Consider the following 23,074-nt stretch of genomic DNA (forward strand, 5'->3'; position numbering starts at 1 on the left):
TCACACACACAACTGAAAATAGATGGAACACAGGAACATCATGCTTACTGGGCTGATTAACACTTGCTTAATTCTCTGCTACTCACCTGAGAAAATGGCCAAAACTGAGAGTAGGGTGACTCTGACCCATTTCCATCTTTTCATGGCTCACATCCTGTCTTTTTCCCCAGTGTTGCTGTGACACACACACTACACTCACACTTAAGGGAGAGAGGTCACTGGCTAACTGGGCCAGAACAATTGTGTAACATGCTTATTACAGAATGCTTGTTGGCAAGCTTGGAGCTGTGGATTGAGAATTTAGGGAGATCAAAAACATAACAGTGAGATGGCGTCTGCACTACAGACCTGTCATCAGTCAACTGTAAGATTCCAGCACCACTCTTCTTGTCTCTTCACTCACTGGCAATTAAAAAAGGCATGAGATGTATAGGCTGGGAGCTAAATTAAGTCCAGCAATTGAGCTTTAAAACTATCATGTGACACACAATACCAGGGGTATTCAAACTATTTCACAAAGAGCCATAGTAAGTGCAGGTTTTCATTCCAACCAATCAAGAGGACACCTTTTTTTACTCCCAGGTCTTATGTGTAAGTGTAGGTGCTGCTTGTTTCAGAAGAAACCTCATTGGTTGAAGTGTCTGTGCTGGAGCAGTTGGCACCCACAGCAGAGCTTGAGGTACGGATTTGACCCGATGCACAATACAGTGGGCCCTCCGAATAAAAAAAGCAACCCTTTCCGGGATTCTGGTTAACTTCTATGTTGTTCTCAGCTCAAAAAAACATTTTCCCATATGGAATAAACCAAACTGAAAACTGTCGCCATCATTAATATTATGTCCAAATGATATTATGATGATATGGCATTATAATATAATGCCGTTTGAGTAACTAAAAACAGGGCTACCAGGCTGTCTTTTCAGCTTTGGAATCTTTTATTTTGCTCCGGTTCCCACACGTGCAAGCTCGTCTCAACTGTATTTTTGTCCCATGCCACACCATGAAGAGTTTCAATTCACATCTGGAAACACAAACAAAAGCGACAAAACACTAAAATATGATACAATTTGTGAAAATAAAGTTGCTAACCTAATAAAATCATTTAAAAAAAAATTTTTTGAACATGCTTTTAGTGAACAATGGGTCAAGTCAAACATATTGCGCATTGATTAAATGACAGCACCAGATACTTTTTTTTTTTTTTTATTGTAAGCATTAAAGTGCCAATGACAGCAAAAAGCATGTTTATTTCATATTTCACGTGGTATTTCATGCTTCTGAATGAAATGGACCGCTTGGATGTGTGTGGAAGCGATCTTTTTTTTTTTTTAATTCAATTTTTTTAATCCCGCGCCATAAAAATAAGTGACTTCTGGCTCCAGTCTCGGGTTGAGGACGAATGCGACTGCGACGTCACCTGGGTGAGCATCTCGCAATACCGCATTGCTTTATACAGTAGCATGCAGATGGACTGCGAATTCAACCGATGTTGTGGATTCATTTATTTTTCGCATCACGCCAGCCAAATGTGCTGCAAGTTTTTGTTGCTGCACCAGGAAGAGGCGTGTGAGCCTTTTTGGGTTTCTAAAAGTTTCTGTTCACCCCAGAGATTGGCCAAAACAAGTCTGACAACTGTGGGACCATTGGACTTAACGAGGAAATGAGTCGCTATGTTTTGTATTATGTCAAATACTGGGACCATGGCACACGTTTTAATAAGGAGGTGGCTTGCATTTTGTGGCTGATTGTCTACCGAGGGCCACTCGGCCAACAACTGGTGGCTCGTCGCACACTCCCCTCGGTCCTCTTCGCGTGCCCACTGATAGAACACTATACTCGGCTTATGCTCGTGAAGCCCTCCGCTCTTGTTTGCGGTTTGCCATATCGTACAGACTTCCAGCCCCCTCTGCCCTCTTCATGTGCCCGGCAATAGACCACTATCCTCGCATTGGGCTCGGGCAGCCACGCGCTTCCCTGACGTCGGCCGGTTTGTACGGCGGTCATTCTCCAGTTGCTTCCCCCTCAACGAGCTTGCTCGCCGCCGATCTGTGAAGGCTGTCACCTTCATCGCTGTGGCATGAGTTGGAGTAGTTTTGTTCTTTTTTTTTTTCATTTTCGAAAGGCGAAAAAGATTGGAAGTCGCTCACAGTCATTGTCGAGCTGCTTCCCCCTCAACGAGAACTGCACGCAGCAGGGGAATGACGAGCTGTAACTTGCTCATTGCAAGTTGTCGGTGAAGACAGTCAACCCCGCCGCCGTGTGAGATGATCCAGGGTAGTCTTGTGTGCTTTTTTTTTTCTTTTCTTTTTTCAAAAGGCTTAAATAACACTTGGAAACGCCGCTCGGTTCGGGTTAGCATGTCGGCTAGCTGTAACGGCTCCTGCTTTGTTTACGCTCTTTCCTCCGTCTCCGAAGCCTGGGCAAGGAAATGACAAAAGCCGGACTAACTCCAGTTCGGGAGGTGCAAGAAGTCAACAGTTTTGACCATTATGCAGTAATTTTGCCCTGTCGTACTGAATAAATGTATAATTAATATTTCATATTCCGTTTAAGCACAAAACTATTATTCGTCATGACTATACCATTTATTTAGCAATTGGGAAAAAAGAATTAGATAAAAAGAATATCCTGTGAAAATATTGGAGTAAAGCGATTAAAACGATGACATTTTGTTGCTCTGTGTCGTATTTTCCTTGTTCTGAATCTTCCCTCTCAATGGGCTGAATTCTAAATCAGCTGAAATCCTGACTCTGCCGACGTCATCTATCAGGGGGGGACGCTAGAGCGCTATATTGACAGGTGTGGCTAAACGGCAGATTAAAAAAACTAATTACTCATCATGGGGGTGGGGGGGGTGCCCACCCACGGACACGCTCTGCCCACCCAAAGTAAACTGGATGTAGTACTAACGGCAGTCTGGGCACCGTGTATGGTTTCCTATTCATATAGTACTGATGTGTTCAAAGTTTTAACCTTTGCGTTGTTACCTCCTCTTTCACCTTTAAAAAAAAAAAAAGAAATGTTGGTTTTGTTCCTAGGGGGCGCTACACACATTTACGGATTTTTTTTTTTTTAAATATATATTTTATCAAAGTTTTCACCAGTGTTCACCTGGCTGTTGAGTTTTGAAGCATTCTGAGGGGGTCAAAGTAGGGCTCAAAGCGTCGGCGGGACAAAGAATGACTGCTAGGGGGCGCTACATATTGTATTTGGAATTTGTCTTTACACGGTTTTATAGATTGCACCTGTCTTGACCTGCCTGCCGATTTTGGTGCATTTTGAAGCATTCTAAGGGGGTCAAATTGAGCTTAAAGGGGCTGCGGACCAAAGAATAACTATAATAATAATAATAATAAAACTGAGGAAGCATAATAGGTTACCTAAAAAAAAAAAAAAAAAAAACATTGTCACCTGCATGTCCATACTGTTCAGTTATGGATGTGTTCTAAGTCTTTAATCATAAGCATTTCTTTCAACTCTCTCTCGTTTGTGCAAAGACACATTTCAAGCATAATGACACCAAAATGTGTTGCTTTTGTGACTGCTCAAATATCTACACAATGCCAAACATGCAGTCAGCCTATATATAAACGGTACCCTACAAAGATGATCATTTTCCAAAATCGTCTGAAATTGTTTTTATTCAAACATTTAGGCCGCGCCGCTCACTTCCTCCCTGACTTTTGCGCAATGCACTTCTGCCACCCGCTGGCCGTTCTGGGTTAAGATTTGCATCATATACTAGTAGATATAGTTTATACGTCTTTGTTAGTGAATTTTACTCCAAAAGTCTTATGAATTAGTCTTTGAAAGTGGTATTCATATATCAAAATAATTAAATAACAAAAATAAAACAGTAAAAATTCGAATAAGTCTTAATTGTTTTTTTACATACTATATATGTTTAAAAAAAATTTTAATATTTTGAATAATACTTGTTTCGGCTGTTGGCCTCAGTTTTCGGTTGCGGCAAAGACTTTAAATTTTAGTGCATAAGAATGAATGCATTTAATTTTTAAGGGCCTTTCAGACCACTCAAGAACAATGTGCGATAAATGCAAATTTAAACAGACGATTTCAAAAACAATAGCCTATAAATAACTAGACACGAAGAAGTCATAAAACTCAAATTTATGTGTGTCTAGGATGGATGGGAAGATTTGAATAGATATGTTTTGAGGTTTGATTTTAAAAGGGAGAGGAAAACTAGGAGTGATAAGGCCAGGAGAATAGAGTTCCAGAGCTGTGGAGAAGAGCCCCTAAATGCTCTGGAAACAATGGTGGTAGCAGGGCTACCAAATATAATATATAAAAATATTTTTATTCAACAGTGATTCTGTCCCCTATTAACAACAATAAGAACAAGTGAGCTGGTAAACCAATAAAATACATATAAATTAAAAAAATATTTTTTTTGTCTGCAAACCAAAAACTATGCAACAACATACTTTCACATAAAAGCCCTTTTTAAAACAACTGAATAAGCAAATACTGTAGAAGTGTGCTATTGCTACAGCAAATCCACATGAAAATTAGGTATTTTGTTAAAATCATATTCCTGACATCGCCATCGTAACGTGAAAGTGGGACATTATCGACACGCCTTTGCATACAAACCATGTTATTTCTGCTTGTAATGGTAATCTTTCAAGAAAGAACATGCCAATCAAACACTGCTGCTATGAAACTTGTAGAAACGACTAGAAATTACGACATGTGAAGGATGTTTTTTTCATGTTTCCTGAAACCAAAACTCGGGAGTAAAAAATGTGAAGAATGGATCAACTTGCGCTGACGTCCAAAAGACCAGTTTAACGCTGGCAAGGTGAAGCCATTCACATTTAATATGCAGTCAACATTTTGTTGGGGGCCATGGTCCCTCAGAGGATGAAGAGGTAAGCCGTTTTGATGTTTTTGCTTATTTTTTAGCGTGGTGTTTTGCCATGCTGCTTCTGTCTGACAATAAATGACCTGAAAAAAATTAAAATGATATCTGACTGCCACCGTTACCTTTTCTGTTGTTAAAAAAAAAAAAAAAAAAAAAAAACTTTAGTAAGGGGGACGTGTAAATAAATTCTAGAATTAAGATTTGTTATTAATGAAAAAATTAAATGTTCTGAGTAGCATTTGTGATCGCTACACAAAATTAGCAATATGAATCAGTCTGAGATGCAAGACAAACAGAGGATATAATATATATGAAAGACAGGGCATATGGTGGTAAAGGATAGATTATTGAAAGAGGAGAATGTCATTGTCAGTGGCGTAAGGCAATGCACGCAAGAAAAAGGTGTCGATAAAAAAGGTAACTCTGGATCATGTCAGCTCGTCTTTTAATCTAAATTTAATATTTGCAATCCATCCCTTTATTTCATTTTCTGTGATTCCGGTGTTTGTATGAATCTTATTGTGATAATATGGTAATTCTATTTCCATGTATTTTGTAGTAAAATTTATATTTTCGTGTCGTTCCTTCTAGCCACTCACACATTTAAGCGTCTTCTCTCTCGCTTCACAACATTATTGAGAGAGATAAAGAAATAGAGAAAGCTTTAAAAATAAAGGCCCCCGGGAATCAGATTTTTAAAATTTAAGGTTTATATTTCATTACATAGACATGACTCGTAAGGAAAGGCAGTTGAAGGAAAAAAAGAAAAAATAAAGGCGCTAGATGAGACTGTTAAAGGCAGCGCATCACTCATTAGCTGAGTGAAGAGCACAATACGTACAAGAATAACAGTTTGCAAGGATATTCAGCTATAAAATACACCAATTTTAAACACAATTACAATGTTATTGTTCTATAACATTTTATGTCATTTCTTTATTAATTATTAGGTGCTAGAGCTGTCAAGGATGGATGAGATAAATGTTTTGAAAAAACTACTGATGGTGGCTCAGTGAACACCTGATGTGCTTTATTCTCAGATCCTCTGAGAACTCCCAATTAAGGTCTGTCACAGTCACAGCCAATTATACTGTAAAACTGGTGAAACTAAGTTATGTTTTTGTAAGATGTGTTAAATTCTTGTTCATGTACCCCTTTTGATCTATCAGCACCTGCCCCTCCATTGGTCTCTTCACAGCCCTGATGTAAATTGATATGGCCAAGGAATAAAAACATACAACAACATACTATTGTATGGTAACATCACAATATTTCCTTTTTTGGTCATCTTTTCCTCTTGGCGCTCTCACGGGACAAGCACATGGATAGCAGTCATAGTGAGTTTCCTGTGAGACGTGATCTGGTTCAGAGAGCCTTCACCGACAATGACCTTTGTTTCTGTTTGATGACCCCCTCCCCACACTCCATTTTGACTGGGAGATGCTGTCGATTCCAGTCACAATGGATTGAATGTTTTATGCCGTCAGTGGCATAGCTTGAAGCTTGAGCATTCACAACCAATCCTCCCAGTTTAAATGAATGGGATGACTCTTTCTCAGCGGCAGGCAATGACTTAATATTACAAATTCTCTTAGTTTTAGAAATTTTAAACTGGGTTTGGCAGTGGTTGTTTGTCTTACAAACTTAAAACTAAAAAAAAAATTTTTTTTTTAAAAATGGAAAAACGGTAAATATCCTCATATCTAAAAATTGCTTAAATAAAAAAGATGAAATTGCAATTATTCTCCAAGACGTATGTCCATTTGGTCTTTTATTAAAAACAATTTAGGAAAATTTATGTATTAAATGTTTTTTTAATAGATTACCAACTTGAGTGTTATTGGGGGCCATAATCAGAGTGTATTTCTACTTTAATCTTGTTAATAATGACTAATAACAAAAACAGTGATCACATAATTTGAGTTCAGACCTGGCATTCGTGTAAAGAAGGCGCTATCAAGGGATACTTGGATTTAAAAAAAAAAAAAAAAAAATGGCTTAAAACAGTCCAAATAAGGAGCAGAAACGGCTAGAAAGACTACATCTTGCTACTGCCCAAGGTAATCTTCAGGAGCCCGGTGGACAAACTATGCTTTTGCTGCAACCGAGTGGACAACTAGAAAAACTACGCTGTAAACGACTTCTGTCTAAAACACACTTAAAACACACTTAAAACATAAACTGCCATCAACTTTGAAATACAACAACTACTGGTATGCTAATGTTTTATGGTTAGTTTAAAAAAAAAAAATTTTATCGTCAATAAAGCATATTTTGGCTTGGAAATATTACACTGGTACTGCAAAAGAGCTCTAAATATTTCAGACTCTAAAGGCATTTAAGCATCTCTTTAGAAACCAACAGATAAACTATCGCAGTCCGAGGACCATAGACGGAGTTTGACTTGGGGGGGGTGGCACAACATGTTGATGACCCCGAAACGCAGTGTCAGCAATAAAATTAACCTAGAATAATATAATAATAAGTTGAAAATGAGCGTTTTTTTGTCTCCCATTATTCTTGAGGGGAATTCTAAATCAGGTTGCTGGCAGGACAGCTATACTTTTCACCAAGATCATCATTCATTGAATATGGTACGCCCGCCGGTGTCGAGCCAATGTAGTTACTTCAGTCACAAATTGTATCCTCTGGGCGGAGCCATATGGAGGTAGATTTGTGGCTTCATTATTCGATCAAAAAAAAAAAAAAAAAAAAAAAAAAAAAAAAAGTTTCAATAAAAACAAAAAGTTGCCTCAATCAAAATCCATTATTTTCAATTTAAAAAAGTCACTTCAATAAATAAAAAAAAGTTTGAATGCAAAAATAAATTTCAAGCCCCAAAAAATGCATTTGAAAGCTATTTTAATTTTTTTTTTTTTTTTTTTTTTTTTGATTGAAGCAACTTTTTTGATAGAAGTAATATCGTTTTGTGTTTTGGCCACATTTTGGCTAGGACATTTGTGTCTTTATAATTCAATCAAAAAATTAAGTTGCTCCATACAAAAAAAATTCAAAAGAAAAATCATTTCAATCAAAAAAAAAAGAAAAAAAAAAAAAAAAAAGAAAAATTTCAATCAAATAAAAAAAAAAGAGTTTTTGAATGCGAAAAATATTTGAGGCTCAAAAATTTGCATTTGAACACTTAATTTTTCATTAAAAAAGTTATTTGATTCTAGCAATCCTTTTTGTGTTTGGGCCATACTATGGGTAGGACATTTGTGTCTAAATCATTCAATCCGCCAAAAAGTTGCTTCAATAAAGAATTTTTTTTTTTTTTTTTTCAATCAAAGAAAAATCATTTGAAAAATAAAATTGACCTCTCCTATTTATTTATTTATTTTTAATAATATGCAAAGCAAATGACCGTCTAAGGCAGGGGTCGCGTTAACCGAATATTTTCCGTCGTTGACCGGTTTTTTAAAACGGTGACGGAAAAAACTGAAGTCCGTCCGTCATTTTGACAGGTTGCAATTCACACCCCAGACCACAGGGTGGCGAGTGAGCATATTAATTAGCTATTGTCTCTCTTGATGCATGACGACGTTGGCTATTCTGTCAGAATATTGTAGCGTCACCGGGGTCTGGCGGCGGCACCTTGATTGACACATCAATGCGAGGTTCTTATTGGTGCACCCGGTGTGCCAGCGCGTCATCCAATTGGTGGACTAGATTGCCGCCTGTGTATAGACCCCAATCACATGACGTCACAACTCCGCCCCCCTGACTGGAGCCGCCATATTTTCCGTCAGCTCGTCGTGTTTACACATTACCGCTACGTACATGGCTCCTATTACAGCGTGTTTTTCTGCTCGTTAACATTAATAATCAAAATGGTGAAGGCGTGTGTGGCGGTTGGTTGCAGTAACAGAGAAGATAGACGGAGAGACTTGAAGTTCTACCGTATTCTGAGAGACCCGAAGAGGAGCGCGAGATGGACTGCTGTAATTTGACAAGAAATCTGGGCACCAAACGATCACCACAGACTATGTAGTAGTCATTTTATATCTGGTAAGATGCATTTAATATATATTTAGAAGATTTTGGGCTGACAACCACAATTAAGATCATTGTGTGACGTTGGTGATTGGGGTCTATATAGTTGCCTCTTTTTCTTTGGGGGCGGAGTTGTTGTTTTGTTGGCGGTAAGCAGAGTAAAAAGAGGGTGAAAAATACGACTTCCGTGTCTAATTTTTCGCCGCCAAGCAAGCGTTACGATATTAATTAAAAATGAATGAAAACTAAGTACTATTGAATATGTCATCATTATCATTTTAAAAATTTAAGTGACGGGTAAAAATAGATTATGACCGGATTTTTATGACCGTCAGTCAAAATGACAGACAACGAAAATGTCTAGCGCAACCTCTGGTCTAAGATGCTAGTCACATGATCTGTTCAAAAAAAATTATTTTGACCAATTATAAAAATATCTTTTTTGTTCATTTCATTCATTTTTGTTGTTTTCTTGCTTTACAACTTTTATATGTATAAGAAAGTCAATTACATGCAACGACACTTTTCGGCCACCAACGGGGGCCTGCCTGCCCCCCCCCCCCCCTCCCAAAAAAAAAAAACAACAACCTCCGCTTATGCCGAGGACTGGTAGGCTGAAAAGAGGTAGTATATTTTTTTTAGGTATTTTTCTTATATATTCAACATTCAGAAATAATCCTTTAAAACAATTTGCGTCACATTTTTCAATATCCATTATTCATGATTTAAAAAATGACGATATTTGTGCCAGGAGAGTTGTCAAACATCACTGTTCAAATCATACAATCTAACCTAAAATAAACACAAAACAAATATTTATCAAACTTTTATTTTGTTCAATTGATATCCTTAATTTTCACTTAATTTGAAGCACGGGATAGAAAAAAATTATCTTACTTCTAGTGGGTTAAATGGTACCAGCCTTCCATTAGGCCTTGAAGGTTTTGTAATTACACCCTCAGGGATGCATATCAATTTAAAAAAAAAAAAACATTTCTACTGGGCCACTCAGAAAGATTTTTACCATTTAAACCCTTTTTAAGTCATATTTGGCCAGATTATCAGTATGTGTATATCCATATTAAAACAACTTTCACCTTTGATAAATGATGTACAATAACTGTTTTACAAGAAAAACACACTGCACAGAGCATACATTTCATTAACTGATATAGAACATGATGATATTCACACAGGTGAAGTACAAGACCATTTTTTGTCTAAACATGTCTATGTAAAGGAATTTGCCAAAAGTAAGTCTTCACGCTAGTCAGGTTTAAGAAAAACCCTGTTCGACAGACTGCTTGATGACTCAAATCAGCTCAGGTCTGTTAAGTTAAACCAGATATAAAATATCGATAAATGATCTGTAAACAAGTAATAGAAATTCTAAAACAATCCATTACAATAAACAATCACCATTGCTTTGATTTTATGAAAATATTGTACCACAGTTAATTCATATTTGGTTTTCATTTCACTGTGCTTTAAGGTGCTATCTTATGACACATCTATGGTTTCTTTTCCTATGTGAAAAATATATGTTTTATTGTGCGTGTGTAATTAAGGTTAACTGTTGATTATTTTTGTATGGCTAAATGGAAGAAAACACTGATAAAACTAAACATCCCGACTGCCGGACCAATAAAAAGAATTTGGAATGTACCCAACGAACAAAAACATCAAAATATTTTCCCACAATTACAGTAGTATTGGTTTGGCAGTTTTTGAATCTCAGAGGAATTTTAGGTATCAGCTGATTACTAGCTGCCATATTCAGGTAGATCACACCATACGTCATCCAGTCAGATAGGGTAGTACACGACTGGAGTATAATTCTATAATCAAGATTGAGGATTATACTAGACATTACCAGGATTATTGAACCTATTTTAGATCTATAGTATATATATACGACAAGATTTTGTTTCAAGGACGCGAATTACATCAAAAACACATTTTATCAGATCCTAGATTTTTCTCCAAATCATTTTGGACTTATCCTGTCTTGTAAAGCTGCTTAATGAATAATATTGGAGGTTAGCGTCTCAATAAATTGGTAATTAAAACAAGGATTTTGCCTTGGAAGAATTAAAACAATGATTTTGCCTTGGAAGGTCAATATCAGAAAACATTGCATTGTTGCCATTCACCCTTCGGGGATGACTGCTGTCATTTATGCTACAGAATATTCATCCATTATTTATACCTTTTCTCCTCAAGAGAGTTGGAGGGTGCTGGAGTTTCTCCCAGCAGAATATGTGCAAGAGGCAGAATACACCCTGAATTGGCTGCCAGTCAATCACAAAGAAAAAAAAACAAACATCAGCTCTTTCAATTACACCTACTGGCAATTTAAGTGTTCAAATAATCTAGCCTACACGTTTTTGGAATGAAACCAGAGTGCCCGAAAAACTTTGAAACCTTGAAAGGCAGAAAACCAAGGTTTGATCCTTCACTCTAAGAAATGTGAGGCGAATGTGCCAACTTGCCATCTACCATACTTGGCTGATGTGATGAACAAATTGGTAATTGTGAGCTCTGCCAAAACAAGAATTTGACTTGTTTTCCAAATGTGGGTTTGTATGAAATAACACTGGATATCCCTATCTTACATAACTTTTTTATGTAAAGGGTTGGTGCATTTGGGTGTCTTCTTTTGTAGTCAAGGCAGAGGCGCACCTTCTCAGAAAAGAAGTGGGCTGTCCAACACCGCCACTCCAGCAGCTACGCCACCATCCAAGTGCTCCGAATTCTTGGTCCTCAGAAGATGGCCCACACAATCATTCATCACCATGTCTTTACCCTGCCTGCACAGAAATCATCTGATGATTACACTTGTCTACAACAAAATTTTGGATATGCTTCAGATAAAAATGGCTGAATTATGCTTGCTGCGGTCACATGGATTGGGAAAATATGATTTTAATCGCTGGTTGCTTAAAGTATTCAATATACAGTATCAGTGTGTGCCACCACTTATGAAATGTGTCTACATTAATGCATTTTGTCTACTTCAAAACACCATGATTTATGCCCTACATCTAAAACAGCATATTATGTCAAAGTTCTTGTCTACAACTTTAGGTAGATATTTTTACCAAGAAATAACCTTTTCATTTTAATTAATACCCATTTTCATCTAAACTGCTTGGATTTAAACATTTTCACCAGATAGCATCTAAAAAAAACTATAGCTTGTTAACATTTTTGACCTCATTTTTCACTTTTAGTGACCCAGATTTAGTGACATCTCACTACTTGTATCAAGGAAGCATTTTGCTTGGAGACCAGTGTTATTGAAGACTTGGGGGGGTAGGAACAACATTTTTTTTTTTTTTTTTACTGATGGTAGAAACGCTCATCAAGATGCAATTTACTCCAACTGTATATAATCAATCATGTCCGCTTACCTGACATAAGCTCCAAAACAGCCAAGTTCACTCAGACAAGTACTGACTTTAAGGGGCATTTCTCTCCTTAGTAGGTAGTTCTGTGTTGGCACAGGCTGGATCTTATCCATCAGAATATAGGCTGTTCTCTCAGCACTGTTCTTCACTTTATTCAAAACCTCACAGATCTCTTGTCCATAAATGTTGTTTCCTTAAATCGGAGAAATGTATTATTTATTCATTTGTGCATTCAGATGAATCTTCCTTAGCAATGCATGAAAAAAGCAGTAACCTTTAGGGCTCATTTCTAAAACATGCGATACCGTTGCACTCAGGCCAGATCGAATTTACAACCATTATATAAAGGGCATGACTACCGGTACATAGAAATCGTTTGTTGAGCGGCTATGTTGTGGAAATATGGCTTTAGTATCAGATACGTTCCCAAATGTGGTATTTATTGTTATCTATTTTAGTTGAAATGCACAGATAAACCTTACAAACGGTTATTGAAGTCTTATGGAAGGGAAGACTTGATTTTATGTTGAGCTATATTTATAAATATATATATATATATATATATATATATATAAGGGCTGTCAAAATTATCGCGTTAACGGGCGTTAATTAATTTTTTAAATTAATCACGTTAAAATATTTGACGCAATTACTAGGCCCGCTCAGACAGATTTAAATGTCAGTACAGTGAAAGGCCAACTTGTTAATTGTGTTTTATGGAGTTTTTCCGCCCTCTGTTGGCGCTTGGGTGTGACTTGCATATGTTATGTGGCGTAATGTCGCCCTCTGCTGGCGATTCAGTGCAGCTGATTATTTGGGTTTCGGCGCGCTTTTCTGACGTGATTATATGTCGACGCGAACTTACACTAATAGACAGTGCTCTTCAGACCAGCTAACGTCCGCATCCAGTATTCAGTGGCAGTTCTCATAGCCCCATCACACTGTTTGTGTCTAATACATGCATCGCTTGTGAGTTATATTCCTCCTTTGTTTATATTCATGAGCATTAGATAGTTATTGATGATGTGTATTTGAATTTGTTCACATATATGGTGAAATGCAGTTACATTGTTAGATGCTTGTGAGCTAATTGGCTAGTACTACTGCTCAAATGGACACGTGTGTGTACATTTTATGTTATTTTGTGATTTATGCAAGTTATTGACTCATTGCCTTGTTATTTTCAGTTTTACAAAAATACAACAAACGTGCTCCTGTCAAAAAGAGATGACTTCAGTGAAGCCCATGCAACTTTGCCACACCGTCTGATTTCTTTTTGGAACTTATGTTCGCTATCTGTCAATTTGTGTACTCACACACATTGAGGACAGAATAGGGCTACTAGTTTATTTTTTGATTGAAAATTTTACAAATTTTATTAAAACGAAAACATTAAGAGGCGTTTTAATATAACATTTCTATCACTTGTACTAATATTCATCTTTTAAGAACTACAAGTCTTTCTATCCATGGATCACTTTAACAGAATGTTCATAATGTTAATGCCATCTTGTTGATTTATTGTTATAATAAAAAAATACAGTCCTTATGTACCGTATGTTGAATGTATATATCCATCTTGTCTTATCTTTCCATTCCAACAATAATTTACAGAAAAATATGGCATATTTTATAGATGGTTTGAATTGCGATTAATTGCGATTAATTACGATTAATTAATTTTTAAGCTGTAATTAACTCGATTAAAAATTTTAATCGTTTGACAGCCCTAATATATATATTATATTATATATTAAGGGTGTAACTGTACATGTATTTGTATTGAACCGTTTCGGTACGTGGTGCTCGGTTCGGAACGGAGGCGTACCGAACGAGTTTCTGACGTAATGTAACTCTTACTTTTTGAGGCTGTGAGTTGATCGGGTTAGTTTCTTAGTGTAGATTGTATTTACTCCGTCTTCGCTACTATAATGAGGACCAACACGGTAGGACAGTATAACCCGGAAACGTCAACGGCGCGACAACGTGGCCGCCGCGAGAATGCAGTGAAACGCGGGCGTTAAAGTTAATCAGCCAATGCACACCAGTCGCAGTGCGGCCGCATGTTAGACACGTCCTAGAAGCGGCTCAACACGACACACGCGAAAAGAACGGCAGAGTTTATAAATTAATTTAAAAAATATATGCGTGGAAAGTTCAGAATGTCGGACGCTCTGTATGCAAGCGGGGAAGGCGGCACAAAGCCAAAAAAGCGCACCAGAGTGTCCAAAACATTGAATTATTTCAAAGAAACAAAGGACGGTACACTCGTGTCCTGTCTCTTCAGCGCCAAGCTTGGCTGCACGTCAGCCGTGAATAAACACCTAAAGCGCCGTCACCCAGTTTGTAAGTCCATCTAACTAACTAACGACATGCTTTATTGAAGTTGCTAAGCCTGTCGCGATATGCAATGAGTCCAATGTCAATTTATCGCACAGCAAATAAAAATGAGGGCGGTAATTTTCAAGGCTGCACTTTATCGCTGCGCGCGTGCGTGCGTGCATGCATACATTGGTGCGTGCGTGCTGATGGCATATGAGACTCCAGTTCCTTTCTCTTATCAACACACTGTAGAAGTTAAGTTCAGACATACAAAATAAGAAAACACATCTATATTAAACACTAACGTTAGCACTGCTACACTGAGGTGCATGGGGGAAAAAAGGCAGCCTACTTTAGCCTGCTATAAAACATTGGCAGTCGTCTCGTGAAAGCAAACTTGCGGTTAAAAGGTGACACTTCAATCATGAAAAATCGCTGGTTAACAGAATTTGCAAACGAAAAAAAATAAAAAAATCTTTTAGAGACAATACATGCAAAGACAAAAAGTGCTTTTTTTGCGGAGTGTAAAGCTGAAATTGGCGGTTTAGCGAACGTACTTCCGGTGAACATTTCAAAATTAAAGCATGTCACGTTCGTCATAGAAATAATGATTTCTGGAGTTAATCCAGTGCTTCTCAATTATTTTCTGTTACGCCCCCCCAAGGAAGACGTAAATGTTTCGCGCCCCCCCAAACTCTCTGCCACCACTGTAAATAGTATCATTTGTCTATAAAATTACTATTATAAATACGCATCTGCCTAACATTGTGTCCTTTTTTTCCTAATAACGAAAAAAAGTAACAGATCAACTTATAATAAAGTAGAACTTTATTAACATTGTTTTGTTTGTAACAGAGAAGACGACGCGCATCAATTTGCCTGAATTTTTAAAAAAAAGTCCCATCCAAACTAAAAAATACACTCAAGTTACATTTTTGACCATTTGATAAAGAAAAATAAAATGTAATAAAATCAGTAAATAATAACAAATTAAAATTGATTAGAAACATTCACTCGTGAGGACAATATGCCAAAAAATTTCATCGGAAAAACAAAACTGAATAAAAGAAAAAGAAAAAAAAAAAGTGTCCTTGGACAGAAGGACAGTTTTTATTTTTGTACCTCCTTTGCAATGGTGTGGAGTTATCTTGCAATGAGCATGCTAACAATGCTAATTGGTTTACTGATATTACACTGACAAAACAGGACGATTGTTGGAAATATTCGGCCGTTTTCGCTGAAAAACAATCAAGCTTATCAATGAGATTGGGGTCTAATGTCTTTAAGTGGCGTCTTAATTGTTTTGGCTTCTGGCTGTCCGCTATAATTATTTTTAGACAAAGTAAACAGTGGTCTTTCCTCATTACCCACTGTATTAAAAGTCAAAGCTAAAAGGCAAACGGCACGAAAAAAGGGCATTCCCGGCGGCCGAGGTAGAACCGTAGGTGAGGGCGGTCGTCGTGACGATCCCAAGCCAAAAATGGCACTTCTCGGGCGGCGACGTGAGAACCGGCCGGACAAGACAGTGGGTCGCTGCGTGAGTCCGGTCGGAAAACGGCTTTCGAAAACGGCGGCGGCGCACTGCTCTTCATATCTGTTTTCTGTGCGTTCTGAGTGCTCTTCCTTAGTTCAAAAATACTGCGCGCACTCTGAAAATGAGAGCGCCACTGCCACCCACTGAGTGGATGTGCAAGTACACTTTATTCCAGTACCAGTAGTAAAAAAAAAAAAAAATTTTTTAAAAGCATGTTCCCCGAGGTCACATGCGCCCCCCCTGGCATCGCTCTGCGCCCCCCCAGGGGGGCGCGCCCCACTATTTGAGAAGTACTGAGTTAATCCCACATACTTCAGAATTAAGATTCTACTCTTCTCTGGCTGGGCATCCGCCCTGCGCTCCGTCACGGGTCGCTGGCTGGGCGCCGGTGTATCGGCGGGGTGTCGCCTGCACCGGCGGGGGACCCTGCCTTGCCTGGGGCTTGGTGGGCCGCTGGGGGTCCCGTGGCGTGTCGTGCCGGTTGGGGGGCTGCGGCTGTGGCTCGTGGCCCGGGTGGGCGGGTGGGGGTGGGTGTAGGCGTGGGGTTGGTGATGCGTCCCCTCCTGCCATCCCTGAAGGCCGGTTGATGGGTGCGCGGGTGGCCCGGGGGACCACCCTGGGTCCCGGGGGGGGGGGGGGATGGCTCCTTTGCTGGGCTGCGGGAGGAGGGATGGGCTGCGCATGGCCCCCCGCCCGCCCGCCCTCCCCGGGCTGGCTGGGTGGGGGCCGTGGCCCTGGGTTGGCGCCCGCGCGGCTATTCCGCCCGTCTGCGTGGCTGTCGCGCGCCCGGTGGGGCCTGCGTGCTGCTGGATGTGGTAGGGCATGCTCTGGTTGGGGGTCCCGGTGCCGGGATTGGCGATGCGGCGGCGTAGGGTTGGTCGCCAACGGGCTTACACTCATAAGAGATTCACACGATTACTGGGTTCTAGATCACAGAACTGATTTGTGTACACTCTACCCCTTTCAATCACCTAGCTTATAGACACCCCCACCCCCATTCTCCTCTTTCACTGGCCAATAGGCCCCCACATGGTGTAAACCGGAAATACATCTCGCTGACGATAGCACCAGCATGTTAGTAACTAGTTTAGATGTTCAATGTATTTCTAGTTGTTGTTTGTGTATGTGTTTCTTTTCCTTCTTCTCTTGTATTTCTTTTCTTCTGTCCCCCCATAATCCCTTCCTGTTCGCTGCTTTGTCATAATAAAAAGGTATTTTGAATGATCACAATGGGAGTATGTCAGACTCTCAATGTGAAACATTAAAACTGTTCAGAATCCGGGGACTTAGACTTCCATTCTCTGTGTCAAACAGCTGAACAGGACAGGTTTAAAAAAAAAAAAAAAAAAAAAAAAAAAAAAAAGAATTAAGATTCTACACTAAGAATACCTTAAAAAAGACACCGTTTATGAAAAATCTGATTGGCAATGAATAATTATTATAATTATTATTATACTATTGTATATAGTACATTACTATAATATTGATGCTAGGTGTTTTTTTTAAGAATTGTTTTGAATCATGTTGGAAAGGCGAAGTCAGTGTTCTGAATCTGTTTACATTCCATTCTTTTGCACTAGTTAATTCTATCAGCATTTGAACTCATTGTTTATTTGTGATTTATTATTGTTATTTACGTGTTTATTTGTACTTTAATAAATAAGTGTTCCAAAATGTTTTTGTGAATTGATAAGTGTCAACAAAAATTTCATTGCTAAATTAGTAAAAAAAAAAAAATATATATATATATATATATATATATATATATATATTTTTTTTTTTTTTTTTTTTTTTTTTTTTAATTATTACATTAGTCGACTAATCGGGAGAAAATTAGTCGTTTGGGACAGCCCTAATATACAGTCGGGAGAACAAGTATTTGATACACTCACAATGGGAAAACCCATTGGCAGTGTATCAAATACTTGTTCTCCCCACTGTGTGTGTATATATATATATATATATATATATATATATATATATATATATATATATATATATATATATATATATATATATATTAGGGCTGTCAAACGATTAAAATTTTTAATCGAGTTAATTACAGCTTAAAAATTAATTAATCGTAATTAATCGCAATTAATCGCAATTCAAACCATCTATAAAATATGCCATATTTTTATGTAAATTATTGTTGGAATGGAAAGATAAGACAAGATGGATATATACATTCAACATACGGTACATAAGGACTGTATTTGTTTATTATAACAATAAATCAACAAGATGGCATTAACATTATTAACATTCTGGTAAAGTGATCCATGGATAGAAAGACTTGTAGTTCTTAAAAGATGAATATTAGTGCAAGTGATAGAAATGTTATATTAAAACGCCTCTTAATGTTTTCGTTTTAATAAAATTTGTTAAATTTTCAATCAAAAAATAAACTAGTAGCCCTATTCTGTCCTCAATGTGTGTGAGTACACAAATTGACAGATAGCGAACATAAGTTCCAAAAAGAAATCAGACGGTGTAGCAAAGTTGCATGGGCTTTACTGAAGTCATCTCTTTTTGACAGGAGCACGTTTCTTGTATTTTTGTAAAACTGAAAATAACAAGGGTGTCAATAACTTGCATAAATCACAAAATAACAAAATGTACACACACGTGTCCATTTGAGCAGTAGCACTAGCCAATTAGCTCACAAGCATCTAACAATGTAACTGCATTTCACCATATATGTGAACAAATTCAAATACACATCATCAATAACTATCTAATGCTCATGAATATAAACAAAGGAGGAATATAACTCACAAGCGATGCATGTATTAGACACAAACAGTGTGATGGGACTATGAGAACTGCCACTGAATACTGGATGCGGATGTTAGCTGGTCTGAATAGCACTGTCTATTAGTGTGAGTTCGCGTCGACATATAATCACGTCAGAAAAGCGCGCCGAAAGCCATATAATCAGCTGCACTGAATCGCCAGCAGAGGGCGACATTACGCCACATAACATATGCAAGTCACATCCAAGCGCCAGCAGAGGGCGGAAAAACTCCATAAAACACAATTAACAAGTTGGCCTTTCACTGTACTGACATTTAAATCTGTCTGAGCGGGCCTAGTGCGTTAATTGCGTCAAATATTTTAACGTGATTAATTTAAAAAATTAATTAACGCCCGTTAACGCGATAATTTTGACAGCCCTAATATATATATATATATATATATATTACACACGCACACACATACATACAGTATTGTAAATAACGGCGTTTCTAACCGCGTTTTTTTTTTCAGTAGTGAGTAATCCAACTACTTTTCCCATCTTTACAATGCCGTTACTATTACTGAGGATGTGAAGGGGCACGTCACAACAATTTGGTTGAATGAAGCAGCAGTTGTCCGATTTTGTCACACATCCGCCTGCCTGCTATGGAGAGATCTGAGCGGGAGGGGAGAGGAGGTCAGGGGCTGTTGACGCCGTTGCAAACGCAGTGATGATTGGCTCAGTGGCTCGGAGCATTAGCATTGCATTCGCGGTCTCGTTAGCATTAGCATTTAGCGTAGCGAGCGCCATCTTAAACTCTCTGGCAAGTTTTTTTTTTTTTTTTTTTTTTTTTTTAAAACAGTTCGTTGTGTCCAGGCAGATACAATTAACTAAAAATACTGTTTTCCTGCTGATTGTGCATTATCATCACCAAGTGAGCATTGTCCTTGTAGACGCTACAATATAATAATATTTTAAATTACCAAAAACACTTGCCCTTAACTTTTCTTGAATGACGAATCCATGAACCTTGTACAATTTTTTTATTATTTATTTTTTTTAATCAAAACAACTAGAGCGAAGTCAGGAGATTTGAGAAGAAAAAGGCTTTTTTTCTCACAGCATTTGAAAGTTAGTTTGTATACTGTCACACTCATATAGGTAAAAATTTTCAGAAAAATTTTTAAAAAGTGTGATTTTTAAAAAATTTCTTTTATATAAAAATCAGTTCAATCAGTTAATATAAACATCTGATGTGAAAGACGTTTTTGGATGTAATGTAATAACGCGTAGAACATGAAAAGTAACGTACAAAGTAATTTACATTGTTGAGTAACTACTCTTACAATAGGGTAACAGTTACTAACTCAATTACTTTTTGGGAGAAGTAATTTGTAACTATTTACTTTTTTAAAGTAAGATTAACAACACTGTATATGTGTGTATATATACAGTAGGGCAAATAAGTATTTAGTCAACCACTACTCTTACAATAGGGTAACAGTTACTAACTCAATTTTTGGGAGAAGTAATTTGTAACTATTTACTTTTTTAAAGTAAGATTAACAACACATTAACAACAACAACACACATCACATTGCTTGATTTTTAAAGAATTTATTTGCAAATCATGGTGGAAAGTAAGTATTTGGTCAATACCAAAAGTTCATCTCAATACTTTGTTATGTACCCTTTGTTGGCAACAACAGAGGCCAAACGTTTTCTGTAACTCTTCACAAGCTTTTCACACACTGTTGCTGCTATTTTGGCCCCTTCCTCCATGCAGATCTCCTCCAGAGCAGTGATGTTTTGGGGCTGTCGTTGGGCAACACGGACTTTCAACTCCCTCCACAGATTTTCTATGGGGTTGAGATCTGGAGACTGGCTAGGCCACTCCAGGACCTTGAAATGCTTCTTATGAAGCCACTCCTTTGTTGCCCTAGCTGTGTGTTTGGGATCATTGTCATGCTGAAAGACCCAGCCACGTCTCATCTTCAATGCCCTTGCTGATGGAAGGAGCTTTTCCCTCAAAATCTCTCGATACATGGCCCCATTCATTCTTTCCTTTACACAGATCAGTCGTCCTGGTCCCTTTGCAGAAAAACAGCCCCAAAGCATGATCTTTCCACCCCCATGCTTCACAGTGGGTATGGTGTTCTTCGGATGCAATTCAGTCTTCTTTTTCCTCCAAACACGAGAACCTGTCTTTCTACCAAAAAGTTTTATTTTGGTTTCATCTGACCATAACGCATTCTCATTAAAACAGGTAACAAGTGCAGCCTCGTTAGAAGTTAGACCTCTTTGACAACCAGAAATCTTGTTTGTAGGTGACCAAATACTTATTTTCCACTCTAATTTGGAAATAAATTCTTTAAAAATCAAAAATTGTGATTTTCTGTTTTTTTTTCCTCCACATTCTGTCCAGGGTCCCCCCCAGGATTGATAAATCTAAATTCAAGACTTTTAAGACCTTTTTTAATGCCATTTCAACTGAAAATTAATACTTTTCTCACACCCATTATTTAGTGTGTTTGACAACAGAATGCATTTATTGAAGATACAATTAAAACACATTTAAATATAAGGTCTTTCCGAATTTTTTTCCCAGGATAAAATGGATTTTACACTATTATTGTAAAGCAACTTCAGAAATTACATTTGCAATACAACAGGTTTCCCTTTTAAGAGGACCTAGTCAAGGTGGTAGGTAGGTGATTGTCAGGTTGGCCACCTTAACTGTAAAGTGCTTGCAATTGGCAGTGAAAGTTTAAAAAACAGCCACTAAATGGCAGTAGTTTACCATTAATTACCACAAAATAAAAAAGCTACACATGACCATTTCCCTTGGTAATCGTTTTTTTCTAGTCACATTACAAGAAGTATACAAAACACATGTTAATCCTTTGTTAGCTATTGAAGACATTTCTTTTAATCAGATAGAGAAAATCCATACTCTTATTTAATCAAGAAAAACATTTAAATATACCAGGAGGTGTTTTACTATCACCTACATTATAATTTGCCTATCACCACGCCATGTTATTCAGATCAACGATTACCCCGCACTCGTTCCAATAATAGACAGTGTCAACCGTGTTGTGTATCTGAGAGTGATGGTGAATCTACGACTCCGGTTTATCCATGCTAAGGCTAGTGCACCTGCCAATACCCCATTGAACATGGCTAACTCTTCAGTTAAAACTGCGAAATTCACATTCATTCGAAAGGCAAACCTTGCAGAAATACATTATTGCATCTAACACATTTTAATTGGAGAAATTGGCAACTTACTTTGAAATGTTAAGCAGGTCCACTGCCTTCGCATGACCCATAAACTGCGACCCAAAGTATCTGGATGCGACTTGGTTGCCGATCCAATACCTCACATGCTGGTCCAACTGTTTGGAACATAACAACTAAGGCATCTGAGCAGTTCCTTGCGTTAGCACACAGTACTGTGCGATTGCCTGCTGTTGTGATGTTGATGCTAATGATGCTAACGGCGCGCACGCACGAGGTGCAGTGCATCGTAAAAATTCTACGCGTCATCTTCGTCATGGATTTAAAAAAAAAAAAAAAAAAAAAAAAAAAAAAACTTTGTCACGGATATAATTTAGGTTGCACTAAGATGTTCTTGAAAATTAAAACCACGGTGAAAAAATTCCAGACTTATGACAGCTAATTTAATACTTTCAATACCTTTAATAGTGGAAAACTAAATTCAATGCTTTTTTAATACTTTTAATAACCCGCGGGTACCTTGTCTGTCTCTCATGGTTGAGGTTTACCCATGTTGACAATTACAGGCCTCTTTAATCTTTTCAAGTAGGAGAACTTGCACAATTGGTGATTGTCTAAACACTTATTTGCCTCATTGTATAGACAAAGTGATTCCACACCACGAACGTCGTTCCGAACAGTCCATTTAAAAACAGCTATCTTGTAAAATGAAATGATTTTTTTTCCCAGTGTGACTGCGCAACCTACCAGCTATTCCCACAAGTGTTTTGGAGTCATTTAATATCATAAAATATTATTCGTTTAGCGATCACGAGTGGCTATGCAGTTCACCTCCATGTAAAGCGCCGGATAACTTCCGCTATGGCTGTACCATTTAGAGGACACCGGGCAACGGTGAGTAATTATAAAGAAGCCTCCCTATTATTACAGCGGAATATAAGGAAAAG

At 37.8% G+C, this 23,074-nt stretch overlaps 1 protein-coding gene across 3 annotated transcripts in view; it reads right to left on the reverse strand.

Annotated features, from left to right (window-relative positions):
- Nucleotides 1-915: 915 nt before the first annotated feature.
- The window catches only part of gss (glutathione synthetase), a 42,567-nt gene continuing 20,408 nt past the window's right edge, over nucleotides 916-23,074 (reverse strand). The window contains exons 12-14 of one of the 3 annotated variants that reach the window (XM_057827200.1): nucleotides 12,295-12,484; nucleotides 11,564-11,691; nucleotides 916-1,021 (exon numbers count right to left, since the gene is read on the reverse strand). In XM_057827200.1, the coding sequence (XP_057683183.1) occupies nucleotides 11,568-11,691; nucleotides 12,295-12,484 (314 nt within the window). In that variant the 3' untranslated portion in view covers nucleotides 916-1,021; nucleotides 11,564-11,567. Of the gene's footprint in view, nucleotides 1,022-9,696; nucleotides 11,692-12,294; nucleotides 12,485-23,074 lie in introns of those variants that run through there. The other 2 variants (XM_057827208.1, XM_057827191.1) reach the window with 2 other exon arrangements.

Source organism: Corythoichthys intestinalis, chromosome 2 (genome assembly GCF_030265065.1).
Source record: "Corythoichthys intestinalis isolate RoL2023-P3 chromosome 2, ASM3026506v1, whole genome shotgun sequence".
Taxonomy (NCBI): Eukaryota; Metazoa; Chordata; class Actinopteri; order Syngnathiformes; family Syngnathidae; genus Corythoichthys; species Corythoichthys intestinalis.